The sequence below is a fragment of the Cricetulus griseus genome, chromosome 2 (genome assembly GCF_003668045.3).
Source record: "Cricetulus griseus strain 17A/GY chromosome 2, alternate assembly CriGri-PICRH-1.0, whole genome shotgun sequence".
Lineage (NCBI taxonomy): Eukaryota > Metazoa > Chordata > Mammalia > Rodentia > Cricetidae > Cricetulus > Cricetulus griseus.
The window spans coordinates 33929303-33946291 of record NC_048595.1 but is presented as its reverse complement, the minus strand read 5'-3'; the positions used below and the strand labels follow the sequence as shown (position 1 = coordinate 33946291).

At 51.0% G+C, this 16989-nt stretch overlaps 1 protein-coding gene across 2 annotated transcripts in view; it reads right to left on the bottom strand.

The window, feature by feature from the left end:
• Szt2 (SZT2 subunit of KICSTOR complex) overlaps positions 1–16989 on the bottom strand; it is a 45514-nt gene that overhangs the window by 5768 nt on the left and 22757 nt on the right. For both annotated transcript variants that reach the window (XM_027399040.2, XM_035439673.1), the window contains exons 31-65: positions 16819–16897; positions 16432–16725; positions 16123–16264; positions 15904–16011; positions 15755–15818; positions 15355–15540; positions 14860–15027; positions 14696–14783; positions 14505–14576; positions 14114–14315; positions 12950–13049; positions 11715–11844; positions 8990–9142; positions 8807–8909; positions 8612–8717; positions 8413–8524; positions 7344–7462; positions 7076–7240; positions 6805–6889; positions 6492–6656; positions 6230–6397; positions 5698–5831; positions 5120–5286; positions 4836–4933; positions 4620–4752; positions 4304–4434; positions 4091–4191; positions 3838–4014; positions 3399–3666; positions 3208–3287; positions 2997–3122; positions 2693–2892; positions 664–754; positions 383–463; positions 229–303 (exon numbers count right to left, since the gene is read on the bottom strand). In XM_027399040.2, the coding sequence (XP_027254841.1) occupies positions 229–303; positions 383–463; positions 664–754; positions 2693–2892; positions 2997–3122; positions 3208–3287; positions 3399–3666; positions 3838–4014; positions 4091–4191; positions 4304–4434; positions 4620–4752; positions 4836–4933; positions 5120–5286; positions 5698–5831; positions 6230–6397; positions 6492–6656; positions 6805–6889; positions 7076–7240; positions 7344–7462; positions 8413–8524; positions 8612–8717; positions 8807–8909; positions 8990–9142; positions 11715–11844; positions 12950–13049; positions 14114–14315; positions 14505–14576; positions 14696–14783; positions 14860–15027; positions 15355–15540; positions 15755–15818; positions 15904–16011; positions 16123–16264; positions 16432–16725; positions 16819–16897 (4671 nt within the window). The remainder of the gene's footprint in view (positions 1–228; positions 304–382; positions 464–663; positions 755–2692; positions 2893–2996; positions 3123–3207; positions 3288–3398; positions 3667–3837; positions 4015–4090; positions 4192–4303; positions 4435–4619; positions 4753–4835; positions 4934–5119; positions 5287–5697; positions 5832–6229; positions 6398–6491; positions 6657–6804; positions 6890–7075; positions 7241–7343; positions 7463–8412; positions 8525–8611; positions 8718–8806; positions 8910–8989; positions 9143–11714; positions 11845–12949; positions 13050–14113; positions 14316–14504; positions 14577–14695; positions 14784–14859; positions 15028–15354; positions 15541–15754; positions 15819–15903; positions 16012–16122; positions 16265–16431; positions 16726–16818; positions 16898–16989) is intronic.

Genomic DNA, 16989 nt, shown 5'->3' with positions numbered 1-16989 from the left:
TGGTCCTGTAGGCCTCTGTTGCCTTTGTACTACAGCTGAATGTAGCTTTGAATTTCCCAGGGTCAGACAGGAGAATGGTCGAGTCAGCACTTGATCCATCACCTCTATGCCCACTGTGCCCACCCACTCTGTGGGTCATGAAGCTATCATGCCCCCCCATAAAATGGTGTGGCAACGAGTATACCTGAGCTCTCTGTCCCTCCATATTACTCTGGCCCCATGACATACCTGAGAGTTGACAGCCTGCCCCATGGGGATTCGGGAACATTCCAGAGCAAACTGTTTGACACAGAAGTAACAGCCCTGAAGAGAGGGTGAGATGAGGTGAGGGGGGCAGGAGAGGAAGGAGGAGCTCCTCCCACTCAGTGCTCCCTGTTCTTACCTGGAATGTCAGCTCCATGAGGATGATGCCCCCAGGCAGTGCCCGCTGCAGGTGGTAGGTAGTGACTGGGGTGCCAGTGCTCTGAAGAAAGGAAAAGGGGACATGTGCTGAAGGCCCAGCTGCCTCAGACCAACACAGCAGCGTCCCTTGGGTTCCTGGCTTTAGTACTGGTAGTCGAGGATCGGCCAATCAGCACGTTAGTCAGGGTCACTGGCATTGGGTATGGATGGGAACATGACTCAGGTCATTGCTGACTTCACCATTATGTGACAATGAGTTACCTTAGGGCTCCCCTCAGTCTTGGCTTTAGGGCAGGAAAAGGAGCCACGACCCTCTGTTCCAAGGATAGCCATAGCCCGTAGCCGGCTGGTGCTGTACAGAAGGAAGAGAGAAGAGGTTGAATGAAGCAGGCCAGGGGCTGAAGGTTCTGGCATCAGGCCATTTCACATGGACTTGCTTTACAGGCAGGAGTCAGGCCTGAGGAAGGATGAGTTTGCTCAGGGTTCCCCAGTTAGCACGTTTGGGGCTAGAGTCCAGGTCTAGACTGCAGGTCTAGAGTCCAGGTCTAGCTACTGTCTGGCAGGAAAGCTGTGTTCAGGGTGGCGTAGGGGTGGCAGTAGACCAGGCATCTTTGTTTGTTACCTGGAAGAGAGGTCTACAGAGAGGAAGGAGAAGACGAGGCATGTTTGAAATCATATTAGGAAATGCTGGATGCCCTGGGGAATGGCAGCCCCACTGTTCTGTTCTTGATCTTTTAATTTTTGTTTTTTTGTTTTTTACTTATGTGTTTGTGTGTATGTGTGACTATGTGACCTGTCTGCACCTGCTTGTGAAGGCCAGAGGAGGGCATCAGATGCCCTAGAGCTGGAATCACAGGTGGCTGGAAGTTGTCTGAAGTTGTAGTACTGGGAACTACCCTGGGTCCTGTGGAAGGCAGCAAAAACTCCTAACCACTGAGCCATCTCTTCAACCCCTTCTAGTTAATACAGAGCCAAGGAGAATGGGAAGCAGGGGAGGACTTTGAAAAGTCTGAAGGAGCTGAGATGCCAGACTTGTGCTGGTAGGTGGTAATGGGAGTGCCAATGCTTGAAGAAAGCAAAGGGGGCACATGTTAGGGGCTCACCAGCCTCGAACCATTTTGGGGGGGCGATTGCTTTAGGTTCCTGACCTTAATGGTGTCATCTGGGATCAGTAAACTCAGTAGAGCACTCAGAACACTGGCAATTCAGTTACTATCTACTACCTGCAGCGGGTACTGCTTAGAGTATCTTCACCATGGAAGTGGCTTTCTGATAGAAGAAATGTTCCATTTAATCCTCAAGGAAGTGCTGTTAGACTTATCAAACACTAAAACTGGTGAGAAAGGGATGCTTAACTTTAAATTATGTTCTAGAAACATTTTAAAAAAAACTAGCATCATACTTTCTCATTGGCTATCTGAAAGCAAGACAGGTCACAAGTAGCTGTACTAAAGTCACTCATGTAAGTTCCATCAGGGTCCTCACTCTTGCTGTCTACTCAAACTGCTATGGTCTCATCTGAAAATACCAGCTGAATGTGTGTGGTCAGTGTTTCTGTCAGCACTCAAGGATAACAGCTCATTAAAGTGAACTAAGCGCCCTTGAATGTATTATCAAGGTCTACACAGTACAAAAATGTCATGCTAGTCTTTGTACACACACACACACACACACACACACACACACACACACACACAAAAATGTAATTAAAACCAAAAATACAGGCTCTGAATCTGGCCTAAGACAAGAAAGGTTGTTATAGAATTGCTGGGTTTAGGGTTGATGGGTGTTAGAGAGAACTGGCTTCTTCCAGGACTCAGGCTGTTAGTACTAGGCAGAGAGTTGAGTGTGACTAAGAACAGGCCATGGTCAGGGGTAGGGCCAGTAGAGAACACCTTGGTGAAAATGGACCAAGGTAAAGCAGTTAATACAAAGACCAAGACAGGGATCCATAAGACCCACATTCAAAAGCTTAGGAGTATATGTGAGATCTGCATGAATGGACATATGCAGGCATGTAAACAAATGAGGTGTGGGTAGGCACAGCTTGGTGAGAACATGCAGACTGGGTATGTCCTTGTGAATTCTACAAACTGCATGAGGTTTGTAGGACATGCAGGAGGGCCACACGAAACGTGTCTAAGATCTTCATATATGTGCGCCAGTGTGGTGAGCTAAGATGAACATGTACCATGCCTGAGCTGTCAAAGCAGGAGCCATATGGAGAAAGCAAGGCTGTAGGGCCTCACTCGTGGTGGATAAATGGTCAGGGAAGGAGGTCCAGATTCACCTGCGGGTGGGTGATGGGGGCCGAAGCGGAACCAGCACAAAGCCAATGCTCTGTAGATACTGCACATACTGCTGCAGGAAGGCCAAGCTCAACTCCTTCAGCCATGGCTCTTCTCGGGCTCCTGGAGGAGGCACCTCCAAGGATTCGCAGCTTGTGGGAACCTCTCGACCTCCAGATCCTGACTCGGGACGTTGTCGCCGCTGCAGGGGTGAAAAATTAAGGTTCTTATCCACTGACAATGCCGTGGGGATGAAGTGCAGGCCACTGTTGGGGACAGGTCTCTGAGGAGAGAGCTAAGGCTCACCTGCCCCTCAGAGGGTACAGAAGTCTCTGGGGGTCCATGCAGCCAGGCAGCTGGGTCAAAGAGCAGAGCAGTTGCGCAGTAATGCACCAGTCGGGATGACTGCTTCAGGGTCTCCAGCTCCCCAGCCTGGGGACACAGGACAGTGCACACTGGAACAGTGGCCAAGGAAGGGCCAGAGATCTTTGTGGAGGATGCAGAAGGGGCGACTCACACTGATAGGCATGCTGGCTGGCGCAGAACGCTGCTGCCAGCTTACAAACAGGTTCTCCATCTTCATCTGGCGCTCCAGCTCTGGGGGTGGAAGGCATCAGTAGAAGCCTTCTCAGCTGCCCACTCCCTGCCAGCCTCCCCAGAATTTTACTTCCCCACTGTCTGGCCCGCAGCCTTGTCCACATTCCTTACCTTTTCGCTCTGTCATCTTGATCTCTAAGAACTGATGCCCATGGTAGGTGACAGGATCTGGAGGTCTGGGCACAGGACCAGCAGTGGAGCTGGGGCGAGCAGCTGTGATGTCCCTTAGGGCTTCATCAAAGGGAAATGTATCCAAGGAGAGGGGACCTCCACCACGAGAGGACCCACTAAGCCGCCCCTGTTCGCGACTCAGTGGCGGGCTTGCATTCCGGATGAGGGTCTCCACTTCCATGGTTGGCAGCAAGAATGGGTTTGGCTCCTGAGAGGGATGGAGGATCACATCTGGCTCAAGCCCTTTTGACCTTGAACCCTTCCCCCCACATGAGGGGTTCCTCTCCTATCACCTCTGTCCCCGGTCTGTCTCCTGTCCCTGCTTCTTTTAACTGGCACTCAGTGGCCAGAACGAGCAGTGGGAGCTAGGCAGTAGTACCTTTCCATCTCGCATAGGAAAGTCCAACTGGCCACAGTGATGGAAGAGCCCAAGCTTCTGGCTGAGCAGGCAGAAGATGAGATGGGCTCGTGCGTTCTGCCACTGTACAAGGCGGATCAGAGCTCGGCCCAATGCTGCACCCAGGTCTGGAGCCCAGTTGTAAGTCAGCAGCTGTAGCTAGAGATAGGGGTCAGGGTCAGTGAAGTCACAGAATTCCTCCTCCCCACCCCAGCCCTTGACCACACACACTTACCTTCTTGTCTATGACCTCTAGCAGCAAGAGCCTTTGCCGGGGAGCACTTCTCCCTGGGCTTCCGTCTCCTCCTGACTCAAAGCGCTGCACAGCTTTGGCCGCTACAGGGAAGAGAGGAGGGCAATGGGAGCTGTGGGCAGAGCCCCAGATCCCACCTTCTCCCTACAGGGCCAGCGACTACCCAGCAGTCACTCGAGTCCACCATTTCCTCACCTTGCTGGGTTGGTCTCCTCCACTGTGCAAAGTTCCTTCCTAGAAGAAGTAGGTGCCGCTCTGCTGCTGGACGGGGTGCTGGGCCCAGCTGCCCTGGGGAACAAGGGCTGAAGATATCTGGCTCAGAACCTCTGTTAGGAGGAAGGAGTGGGTAAGAACAATTCCTGGCCCCATTCTCTGGCCCAGCCTGTACCTCCTGAGGCCTTGTGCCCACCTCTGCTAACCCAGTCCCTACTGGTTTGGCTTACTGTAGTTGCCAGCTTCTGGGACTCTGGGGAAGGAAGGCCATTTCAATCCTACCAGGTCTCAAACTCACAAATGCTGCTCAAAGACACGGACACTGGTGTCTCCAGCCATGGAGATGACTAGACTGGTGAACTCTGACAGGATGGACGGAAGGAGGAACCGGGACACCATATGAGTGGAGCTTCTGGACACGGAGGCACAACCTGGAGACACAGAAGTCACTGCATAGCTGCAGGATAGAAAGCAGGTCATGGGCTGAGGAATGGGAGAGGGACCAGGGTCTCACCAATCTGAACCATGAATCCCATCCAGCGCTGAATGACACGAGCAAACACAGGGTGCAGAGTCCCCACCTCACCTTCCTCCAGCTGTGCTGTCCGGCGTCTAAAGACAGAGTAGGAGTTAGAATGCTACACTCACAGGACACACAGATACCAAGCACCACGCAGGGACTTCACACCTGGTCATGCCTAACACCTCACCACACAGACCACACCACACCACACCACACCACACCACACCACACCACACCACACAGACCACACCACACCACACCAACCACACCCATACCTTTGTCTCTGGGCTCCAGAATCTGGGCCTGGTGCCCGCTCAGATCCACCTGGGGTCCGAACGTTCTCAGTTTTATGACGCCTCCGTCCCCGAGTATCTTCTGGCCGGTCGAGGACAATATCATCAGTTGTTTTGGGGGAACCCAAGTCTCCACCTTCTGTTTTACTCTAGCAGCAATGCAGGGAATGAGGATGTGCCATTAGGAAGAGGAGAGCGGAGATGGAAGCACTGTGTAGCAGACATGAGCCTAGAGGGCTCAGAGGCCTGACTAGGGCCCTGATGGCTCAGTCCTGGAGGCTAACCAACCAGCCTGGGTCAGCTACTTAACTTTCCTGACTTTCGTCCTCCTTGTGGGCAAAAGTGCTATTTTAGAGGGCTCCCATTTAGAAGCATGAAGGCAGCTGGTAAGCTGGGACTCTATAGCAAGAAGAGCTTGCCATGTTTTGCAAACTCCAATCCAAAGGACAGAGCAGTTTTATCTCAAAAGACAAGTGACAAGGGCTGTGGGGGAAGAGGGTTGGAGCAGCTAGGAAGCAGTCAGTTAGAGAGAAGCCAGCTTCACCACTTCTTTCCATTACCAGCATATCCCAGAAGCTACGGCGGCCAGCTTTGCTGGGAGGAGTCACAGGCTCCCCGGAGACAGGGTTAGAAGGAAAGGTGCTGGCTCTGCAGGCAGGGCTCTTAGTTTCCAAGGACCCGCTCCTGAGACTTCCTGTGGACACCAAACATCGCAGGCTCCCATCACTGACTCCCTTTACGGAGAAGCTCACCCCAACCCTGGCACGAGGGTCTCAACACCTACTCCGATGGTGAGTACCACAGTCATGGTCGTAGCTGCACATGCTGTGAGATGAGTTCCTGAGGGTATCTCCCTCCTCAGGTGCGTGCTGGGGTAGGGCTGGGGCAGCTGAGTGTCTACACCTCTGTCACCGCCTCACCCTGAGGGTGTGCAGACACCGGGATGGGCAACTGGCTGTGTATTTCTGATGGGGCTTCTGCTTCTTTCTCTGAACCTCATGTCTGCGCAGGCCCTTGCCCACCACGTGATCCTGCTGTGATTTCTGACTCTCTATGGATCCGGTATAAGAGTTGGGTTCGTGATTTGTATACCTGGAGGTGTGTCTTCTATACACAGTGAAGCTGGCAGCAGCCGCAGCTCCATGATGGCGTCAGCCAGGGCCTGGCGAGCTGCAGCCCGGAGCTTCTCCTCCAGCTGTACAATGCTAATGTTCCCCTTTTCCCACACATCCAGTCGCAGCCTTGGGGACCCATCCTGAGCTGGAGGGGAAAATGGAGGTCACCTGTGGTGGCATTCCATCCTAATCACCACTTTTGTCTTCACAGAACACTCCACCCCAGCAGGCGGTCTTACCTGAAGAACTGTCCAGCATGTTTGGGCAGCGAATGACCTGAGTCAGTTGCTCAAATTCCTCCTCTTGTAGCGGGTCTGGAGGCCCCGGAGACGAAGGGGGCCACACTGCTAGTGAGATGGGTGCTCCTCCTTCTTCCACAAAGGCTAGAGTGATGCAGGCAACTCCTGTGCAGAGACCCATAGGAAGGCTCAGGTCTAGCACATGCACACAGCCCCTCCCAGTCCCCTCCGCAGCAGCAAGGCCCCCCAGCCTGAAGGTGAAAAAGCCTGTCTTACACTTGGTATAGTACAAGGCCTGAGCCCAGCAATTTACCTTTGCCACCGGTGCCCTGTCCACCAGGTTTGTTATACAAGTAGATATCCAAGTCGGGGAGGCCACCTTGCGGTGGGAGCGGATGCTGGGGAGGGAACAGCCATGAGCACTAAGATGGAGGCCCATGGAGGGGAAGAGGGTACGCGTATGCATGGGAGCTCAGGAAGACACAGGCAGGTGGGCAAAACCACAGGTGAAGTATCCGTAGAAAAGTTACAGTCTGGGTGCAGGGGACAGGGTACTGAGTGAGGGCAGGCAAGGGCAGTCTCACTTGGAAGTGGTTCCGGCTATTGCTGTCTGTGTACTTGGGCGAGTGCAGGAAGGTGAGTAAGTTCTGACGGAGGTACCAGGCCAGGGCGGGAAGCCAGGGTCTACAGGATGGGGGCAAGGCTAGGTGCAGCACTTCTGAGGGGAGACTTCCAGGAGGCTGGATGAACTGCATTACAAGAACAGAGCTGAAGGCACGGATTCTAGACTAGATGTCCCCAGCACCCATGGCTGGATGCAAAAGTGAGGTTGGTGTCAGAGGGGCAGCTGACCTCTACATCAGCTGGGGTCAACTTGCAGTTCCGAACCAGCATGACTGTGATGACATCCAGGGTGGCCTCATCCAGGCGCCGACGCAGAACCCTCACCAATTCATCTGTGATTTCAGGACCTTGACGGAGCCATTTTAGAAGGGTGGGGGATACTGTTAGAGCATTCAGCCATCCGGAGTGCAGGCCTTAAGTCCCTGACCACGTGATGGGAATGGATAAAGCTATGCATGCCAGCTAAAAGGGAACTAGCACAAAAGTTCTTGTTTGTTGGGCTACTCAACATGATTTTGGACACATAAATTTTGCCTAGGATCTTCAAAGTTCTTATCCAAAAAAATGGTAATTTTAATAACACCAATGCTACAGTTGTGTTACAACTACTAAAAAAGAAGTGTCCTAGTTAGCTTTAACTGACAAGTTGATACAGCCTAGAGTCATCTGAGAATGAAGTCTCAACTGAGGGACTGCCCGGATCAGATTGGAGTGTAGACTTATCTGTGGGAGATTGTCTTGATTAGTAATTAGCACAGGAGGACCCAGGACACTTTGCCAGCACCATCCTCTGGGAAGGTGGTCACTGAGGGAGGTGGGGGGAGAATGCTAGTTAAGCATGGGTCAGGAAGTGAGCCAGCACCAGCGTGCCTCCATGGTTTCAGCTTTAAGTTACTGCTGAGCTCCTGCCTTGATTTCCATTGATGATGTAACCCGTAAGCGGAGACAAACTCCTAAGTTGCTTTTGGTTTGTGTTTTTCACAGCAGTAGAATGAAACTAGGGCCATATGTGACAATTTTAGCCTAAGATCTGGTCGACATCACCTGGACACCTCAGGTTCAATGCAGCCCCAACTGATCCTATCATCTTCACCTAGTCCATCTCTGGTCTCGGGCCAGGGGACCCAGCAGCTATTCTGCAATAGTCTGGCTGTTCTTCCCACACTACTCCTCAATCGGGCTGTTTTGTCTCACCTGGTTCCTACTCAAGGCAAGCTCAGAGCATAGCAAGCACCGGAGGAGAGACCCCAGGGTAGACTACATGGCTGCAAAGATAAATACTTCTCAGAATCCTTACCTGCCTGTCCTACACCGTGTACCAGCAGCTGGATGTGTCTGTCTACTTGGCCCACAGGGCGAACAGCATCAGGACTGCGGCTGGAAGCCATGTCCAGGGGAGAACGAGGACCCTACAGGGACAACAATGGTCAGGTCTAGCTCCAAGAAGCAGAGTATGAGGGGTGCGTGGGAGCAGCAGGTAGCGGAATGACACGTGCCAAGGCATCCTCAGAGCAGATGGGTTCTTGGCTTCTGGACAGAGCTAGGGACGGGGGCAGAGAATCCCCTTCCCATGGTCGGTCACTGCAGGATGTCTCCAGAAGCCTAGAAAAGAAAGGCGAGGTCTTTGGGCACATCTCCTCCCATGCCATCCCTGACTCAGTCTTTAACCCATGTCCTCAGGGTTCACATACCGAAGGTAGTACACGGCCTTCGTTGCTCGCTCTTGATAAACAAACATATTTTTTCGGTTCACTACAGAGAAGGCATTGAGCACGGAGCGCAGGGCCTGGATAGCTGGAGTAATAACACAGGGTGAGGAGACTTCTTTCCCTAGAGCTCCCACTCCCACCTGCCCTCTCACGCCAATCACATACCCCGAGAGACCCCCATGCTGGGTCCCATCTTGAGGCGTGAATGGACTCGGATCACAGTTCCCCATACAACATCACAGGAGAAATGGCCTGGGACAAATTGCATGGTGGCTGCTAGGTATCCTCGGGGAGCACAGCTCTCATCAGCAGCGTAATCTGCAGACAGGGGCAGCATGGGTGACAAACAGGATATCCAAGCCTCAGTCTCCTTACCCCAGGCTTCTCACTCACATCCCTCACCCCTGACATTCTCCTAAGGAAAGGTGAACATGGGGACCAAGGATGAGCTAGGCACAGGCACATCCCGAGGAGGTCAGGCTATGGTACAGAGGCTTCTGGGACTGACTTCAGGAGACTGGAAGGAGTTAAGGAGGGGCATCCAAGAATCTAAAGGCGATGCCAAAGGATCCTGGCTTATCATAGCACATGACAGTGGCCCCGTAAGCTACTGTCTTCACCAAAAGCTGTAGCAGTAAAAGAAACAAGCTATGGATGCCTGTGCACACTAGCTGCAGAGTGGGGGCAGCACTCCTGTGCTTTGAAGGAAAGGCACCCCAACAGCTGGTATAGTAGTAATCAAGGGCCACAGGCATAACCCAATGCCATTTAATCCTTATGCTTCCAGGGGAACGAGGAACTTTCTTAAGGCTGAAGGAGCAGTTCAATTCCCCAGAAACACTACTGTCAGGGGTCAGCAACATACAGGCTACCCATGAGAATTCAGGTTCTCTGGCCCAGAACGCAGCTCCTAAGGGCTTCAGAGAATATATGGAGATTGAAACAAGGAAGAGCTGTGCCTAGCTTCTGACTGGCCTCACATGTCAGACTGCTGAGAGTCCTGATGTTGCAGTGTTTGGTTGTCTTGGCTCAGACTCAATGTGCAGAAACTGCCCTCAAAACCACAGCAGTCTGCTAATTATGGGGTTTCTACTTCTATACAGGGAAACATTCCAGGATATGCTAAGAGGAATACTCCTCTAACAGTGGTCAAAAGGGTCGAGAATATTAAAAATAAGGCATCTCACACCAGAAGGGAAAATTGCAGAGGTCATGATTAGGCTTTTCTTCTGTGGGCTGGCATGAGCACTCATGGGGTGCAAGACAAGGAAGCCCAAGTGTTGAGACTTTAATTACTACTCCCATTAGATTAGTATGTTTCCTTCCCATGACCAGAAACCCCAGGAAACCTGGGGTCTGCCTGTCTGGAAGGACAGCCAATCACAAGACTAACTTTGCTATAGCGTCTCAGACTCCTCCCCTCTGTCTCCACCCTGTAGAACTAACTGGCTGCCAACTTCTTACTCCCTCACACTCTTCACCGTCTATTCCCTTGCTGGGTTAATGTAGAATATTAGTTTAAGATGTATTACATTCATTTATGTTGTAGAATATTTGTTTAATGGTGCAAAGATGTGTTGCATTCTTTTATGTTGCATCTGTTTAACTCTGCAAAGCTGTGTTACTCTGGGTCTGGAGAGATGGCTCAGAGGTTAAGAGCATTGACTGTTCTTCTAGAGGTCCTGAGTTCAATTTCCAGCAACCACATGGTAGCTCACAACCATCTATAATGAGATCTGGTGCCCTCTTCTGGCACGCAGTCACACAGGCAGGCAGAACACTGTATACATAATAAATAAATCTTAAAAAAAAAAAAAAGCTGTGTTGCTGGGTGTTGGTGGCACACACCTTTAATCCCAGCACTTGGGAGGCAGAGGCAGGCGGATCTCTGTGAGTTCAAGGCCAGCCTGGTCTCCAGAGCGAGTGCCAGGATAGGCTCCAAAGCTACACAGAGAAACCCTTGTCTCTCAAAAAAAAAAAAAAAAAAAAAAAAAAAAAAAAAACAAACAAACAAAAAAAGCTGTGTAACTTTGCCTGCCTAAAACACCCGTTGAAAAGGCTAACACCTAGACAGGAGAGAGAAACAGGTAGGAGTGAGGGCAGAGAGAATAAATAGGAGGGGAAATCCAAGGAAGAAAGGGAAGATCAAGAAAAGGAGTAGAGACATGAGGGGCCAGTCACCCAGCCACATATCCAGTCATGGAGTGAGAAGGAAAGAAAGATATATAGAAAAAAGAAAGGTAAAAAGCCCAGAGACAAAAGGTAGTTAAAGAGAAATGGAATAATTTAAGTTAGAAAAGCTGACTAGAATCAAGCCAAGCTAAGGCCGGACATTCATAAAGTAAGTGTCCACGTATTTATTTTGGAGCTGGGTGGCAGGCCCCCAAAGAGTAGAAAAAAACAAAACAAACAAACAAACAAAAAAACAAAACAACTACAGGTTAAGATGAATATTTTGGGTATCAAGGCAAAGCCAGGCAAAGGAATGCCATTATGAAATGAGGTCACAGCCTGGAGCTAACCATCTTTTTAATCCAACATTCTTCAAGCATGGCTTTCCCCCGACTGAACAGTAGCAAGCTCAATTCTGTACCTCATTTTGAAGGTCTTTGCTTGCCTCTTCCTTCCTTCAGTCTCTATATCCATTTTCTCTGCTGACCTATTGAAAGAGCAGTTGCTCTCTGCTTCAACTATCTATCTTCACTCTGCCTTTTCATCTGGCTTCCATTCCATCTCTCCACTGAATCTGCTTTCTTTAAAGTCAATGACGACCTTGCAGTAGCCAAATGCAGGGTCCCTGTCTTTCTAGTCTTGCTTCTCACACGAGGGATGGGTAAAAGGAAGGGAAGAGACGCTACTTTGTGAGGGAGGCTCCTGGCTGTGATCATACCATCACTGGGCAGGGGTGCCCGCTGACGGGAATGGAAAGGTGTCTCACTGCGCCATAGATCTTCTTCACTCTCGGCCACCAGAAGGGAGTTACAAACATGACTGTCATGAAGGTCCTGAAGGAGCAGTCGCTAGGAGAAGGAGCAAGGTGTCAGAAAACCGAAATACCTTCTACTAAGTGGGTGACGGTCAGGGGTGATGAAAGGCCACAGACAATAACTACTATTACGGAGGTCCAAGGTCAGAAAGAGCATCAAGAGCCCAGCCTGGACTACCTCTAATACACTGTATCAAAAACAAAAGTGATGTACTGAGGACTAGGAGGCAGCCAAGGACAGTCTGCTTTGATACTGCATCAGCCTTGCATGCTGCAACCTGGATGGAGAACAGCCTATGTTGCTACTATGAAAGGTTATTTCTAGGCACTATGAAGTGAAAGCCAAGGAACAGGTTTCTCATCAAGGAGCACAGAGCCCATGGTTTCAGACACTGTTCAATTTACATGGAGAAAAAGGTGATACAGGCAATTTGGGGAGTCAGAAATACAATTTTGAATTTCTAAAAGCGGAAAAAACCAAAACAAAATAAGAATGAAGCACTCAAAAAATAAAAAAATCCCAAAACCAACCCCCCCCAAAACAAAAAGCCACCAATGAAGGGTACCAGTGATGAGGGTACCATGAGAGCAGCAGTAATGAAAGAATAGTGTCCTGCTGTAACAGAGCTCAGGGCTCTGACAGCAAACTCAGGGAGCAGCTGTCGCTCACGAGAATCTGGTTACCATCAGTCAGTTCTCAACTTAAAACTGCTTTCTCCAAGAAGTCTTCCCAGGTACCCCAGGGTCACAGCCCCGTCAATGTGCTCTCCTAGCAGCCTCTGCTTTTCCGCTACAGATTCTTCACAGCTGACACGGAAATCATCCATGTACTTTAGTTGTTCAGTCTGGCCTCTTGTACACAAGCACCACAGAGTCAGAGTCCCTGTGTCTGGTTCTCATTGACTTCCTAATGCTAGCACAGTGTAAGGACAGGAAACATCTCAGGAGTCACTGGCAGGGAACGAGAACCTTCCAGTTTGTAGGAAATTGAACAGTTTTCCAGAACTTAGGGTGTCAAAGAAAAGGTCTCTGTCATTGCTAAGTCTGACACAGACTACCAGTTTCTAAAAGTTTGGTTCCTAGAAACTCCTTCCTCTTCTGCTCTGCCTGTGCCTGAATCCTGCCCCCGGCTGACTTACCTGGTTGACCTCTCTGCAGATCTCCCCAATGCGCCTCACCAGGAGTTGCTGCAGGTGGCGACACTCAGTGCCAGGCCCACTGTCCTCGCGAATCAGGCCCCTATGCAGGGAGGATGGGTATGACAGAAAATTGCAGCGGGAGGAAGGTTTAGCTGTTCTAAGTGGGAGGGAAAGTCATAGTGCTGGGGGCCAAAGGAGGTAAAAATGGACAAAGGAAGTGAATTTGTGGGAAAGGGGAATCATGGACATTTCTAGCAGTTCTGGAGGCCTAGACTCTATGCTTGCCTTGCCAGTGCCCTCATGGAACTACACTGAAGCTCCCACCTCCAGCGTGCCCCTTGCTTCTCCTCAAAGCTTGGTCAAAATGGTGGCCTTCTCTTGTGCTCCCTCTGAGAACGTATTTAAGCAGATGCTGTATTTTAATGAGTCCTGGCTGTCACCTACTATAACTCGGGCAAGTATTCAGTTTTCTGTACTGAGTTTCCTCACCCACGCTATTGGTACAATACTATGCAGAATTCTTCTGTAGGTTGGACAAGCTGATCCCTGCACATGCGAGAGACAGGCACTTACATGTTACGCACACTTGTTAATTATCAGCCATCACTCTGTTTTTCAAACATCAACTTCTGGAAACTTTATGAACTGTAGATGCTTGTAAGGCTCAGGGAGAAGTCATGATACCCAGCAGCTTTTCAACCCCACTGAGAAAGTCAAGAGTGCCGGACATGGTGGCACACACCTCTATTCCCAGCACTCAGGAGGCAGAGGCAGGCAGATCTCTATGAATTTGAAACCAGCATGGTCTACATAATAGGTTCCAGGTCAGTTCTATCTTAAAAATAAGTGAATAAATAAATAATATAAATGTAAGAGAGATGCACTTTTCCTAGAAGATGTGCGAAGATCAGGAGTGGGCCTCAGAAGATCCCCCAAAGCTCTCAAGATTCCTGCCCCAAACCCAGACAGGGTTCCACTGTAGCCCTGGTGACCTGAAACATACCATGTAGACCAGACTGACCTCAAACTCATAGAGCTCTTCCTAACTCTGTCTTTCCAGTGCTGGGATTGATCTTAGGGACTTTGACTAACCCTGGAGAGAGGTACTGTGTGAATATGTACAAGAGGCTGAGAGCACCAGGTGCACCCATGGCTTCTACATACCGTGCATGTGCGTACACTTCCACACGGTCCTGCAGGATCCTGACAATGAGCCAGAAGTCAGGCAGGGAGGGCCCAGGCAGGCCTGAGTGTGAAGGCTGTGGAGGTACTGGTCCAGGTGGAGTCCGAAGTGTGAAGGGGGCTTTCTCACCAAGGGTCTCACTGGGACCCTCACTGTCTGAGCCACTGCTGCCACCATCATAACCTGTGTCAAATGTGCTCACATTCATCCCATCCTTATCTGAGCCTGAGCCATCTGAATCTTGACACTGAGCATCACACTTGACACTCTTTTAAGTAAGTCCCCCTGATGCCCTTACCTAGACCTTTCCCTGTGCAGCCCTAAGCTCAGCTGCCATCAACTTGGGCTCCTCCACCCCCACTCTGAGCTTACCTAGGTGGTCTGAGTCCACGCTGCCTTGACTGGACATAAGGCTTAGTCCCCGGGTAGGCCCAGGCTGACTTCCTGTATAGAGAGGAGAAATGCCTGGTGTATTTCTGGATCCTGCGGAGGATCTACTGCCAGTAGAGATGAAGGTGGGAGAGACAGCTATGGCCCCTAGACTATGCTGCCCATCTTCTTACCTCCCTGTGACAAGCTGGGCAGGCTGACGAGGGGGGCGCCTTCGGAATCCTCTAGGGAGCCAGGGACTTGGGGGCTGGCTACCAGGACCTGAAGAATAGAAATCAGAACTGAGACACAGTGACATGCCAACTGCCACACCTGTTGGTCTTCAGGTCAAACTTACCTCCCCTTCAGCATCTTCAGCCTTGTCTTCGCGGCTGTGCCAAGCCCAGGCTGCTGGAGGGGGATCCCCATGGAGTCCACCTGGCTGTTGGCCAGCTGCCACAAAGAAGAAGCCACTGTCAGGATCCTCAAGGAGAACATGGCCAGGGAGGTGAAGGCGTCGGAACTCCTAGGGAAGAAGCCAAGATCACAGTTTAGACAAGATTTCTCATTTGACACTTTTGACTACCACAGAAGCAGAGGTAGCATCAGCGCTGCTGAGGTAAGAAAAGATTAAAGTGACTTGACCAAATTCAGCAGGTCCAATAACAAGGTGGAAAGTTGGTTACTGTCCATGGAGCTGGGCTATCAGGCAAATGGGGGAGGAGCAGAAGATACAGCAAGGAGATATAGGAGGGGAAATTCTGTGGATTCAAATTAAGAAAGGGCCTTTCTTTCTGGGGCTCAAGGAAGGATGAGCCCCCAGGGGACCATCAAGTGTTCTCAGATGACTTACCTCCTTGAACTGTGTAAGGGAGCGTTCTGGCCCAAACACAAAACTCAGAGGAGGAGCTTGACGAAGGCAGGTAGAGCGTCCCGAAGAGCTATGAATGTGGGTGGCTGCTCGGTGCAGGGCACGGCTCTGGGGGATGCCCCCTCTTCGGAGTGCCCCTACCATCTCATCTTCTAACAGCCAGCGGATCTACAGACAGGATGCAGGTGCAAGCCCTTGCTTATTGGGACATCACGTCGACCCCAAACCAAAAGATACTCGAAGGTAGTTTGCCTTATAGACTGAGAGAAGCCTGCCTTAGTCCTAGCATAAAGCAGCACCTCATCTCTTTGACCTGACTGAAAGGGTGTCAGGTACAGCACTGGAGGGCTACCACTTACACTGAAGGAGAGAAGGCTCTCACCTCATTCATTGTGCTCTCGATAGCCAGTCTGTGGGGTGTGGCCAAATTGGACAGTCCTGGGTGCCTAAGTGGAAGAAAGGTTTATAAACTAGTTTCCAAAGAATGAAACTGAGGGGGAGTGAGAAACTGAGAGGGAGATAAGGATGTACCTCTCTTCTTCTGGGGGTGGTAGTGGGGGCCCTAGGCCATCATCTGACCTTAAAGATGATGGCTGCCCTGGGGACCGTGGGAATGAAGCACTGCTCTCAGATGTTGACCTAAACAGGGTGGGAGCAAAAGTCAAAGATCAGGAACTCCTATCCTCCTAGGGTTTCCCAAGGTCTCCTCACTCCCTGAAGCCCCACAACCTGCCAAGCTTGCAGCCGTACCTGTGGTGCTGAGGGTCCGAGGCTGGGGGGAGTTCCACTTCCAGGGGCAAGGTCAACACAAAGACATCGAGAGTGATACTGAGGTCCCTCAAGGGGACTCGGCCTCCAATTGGGGGTCCCTCTAGACTGGCAAGCACCTGGCCTATAAGGGAGATAAAATTAGGGGTTCCTGGGTGTCCCAGAAAAATATAGATTCCAAAGTTCTAAGTGATACCAAGTCATTCTCCTAGGTTCTCTATCTTCCCTGTCTTCAAGGCAAACAAGCCATATGGGGACCTTTGGCCTTCCTCTTGGCTCCTCCAAACTCACCCAGGCAGGTGGGCAGGCTGCACACAGGCACTGAGCTGTGCTGCCCACGCAACCGCACGGAGCATGTGAGATGTAGGAAGAGGGGTGGCAGGTCATGCATGAGGCTGTCAGGCCCGGTGGGTGAATCACCCCCTAAGATACTGAAGGAGTCTTCATCGGGGTTCACAGTGTCTGCATCTGACAGTGATGTGGAGTCCAGCCCAGCAGGCCCCAGGTCTGGTTCGCGGCTCTCACGGTATTCCACCTCCAGTTCCGGATCGCTTTCAGTGACCACACAGCAGGCAGATGTGTCCCCTAGCAACACAAGACATGTGGTCAACAGGAGAGGATAGCAGTGGGGACCACTGAATCCTGGCTCGAAACAGCCATCCTACTCTGGCCACATACCTTCCTCTCCCACAAGCTCAGCCTCTGAAAACTCCAGGTCACTGACTTTTCTGTCGACAGTGTCTCGGGGTCCCTCATCCTGGGGAAGGGAAAAGGAAGGTAATCAAAGCAGGACATCAGGTGTCAGGGAACCAAGATTCAAAAGGACTCAGATGGGCTGGGGGTTCCTTT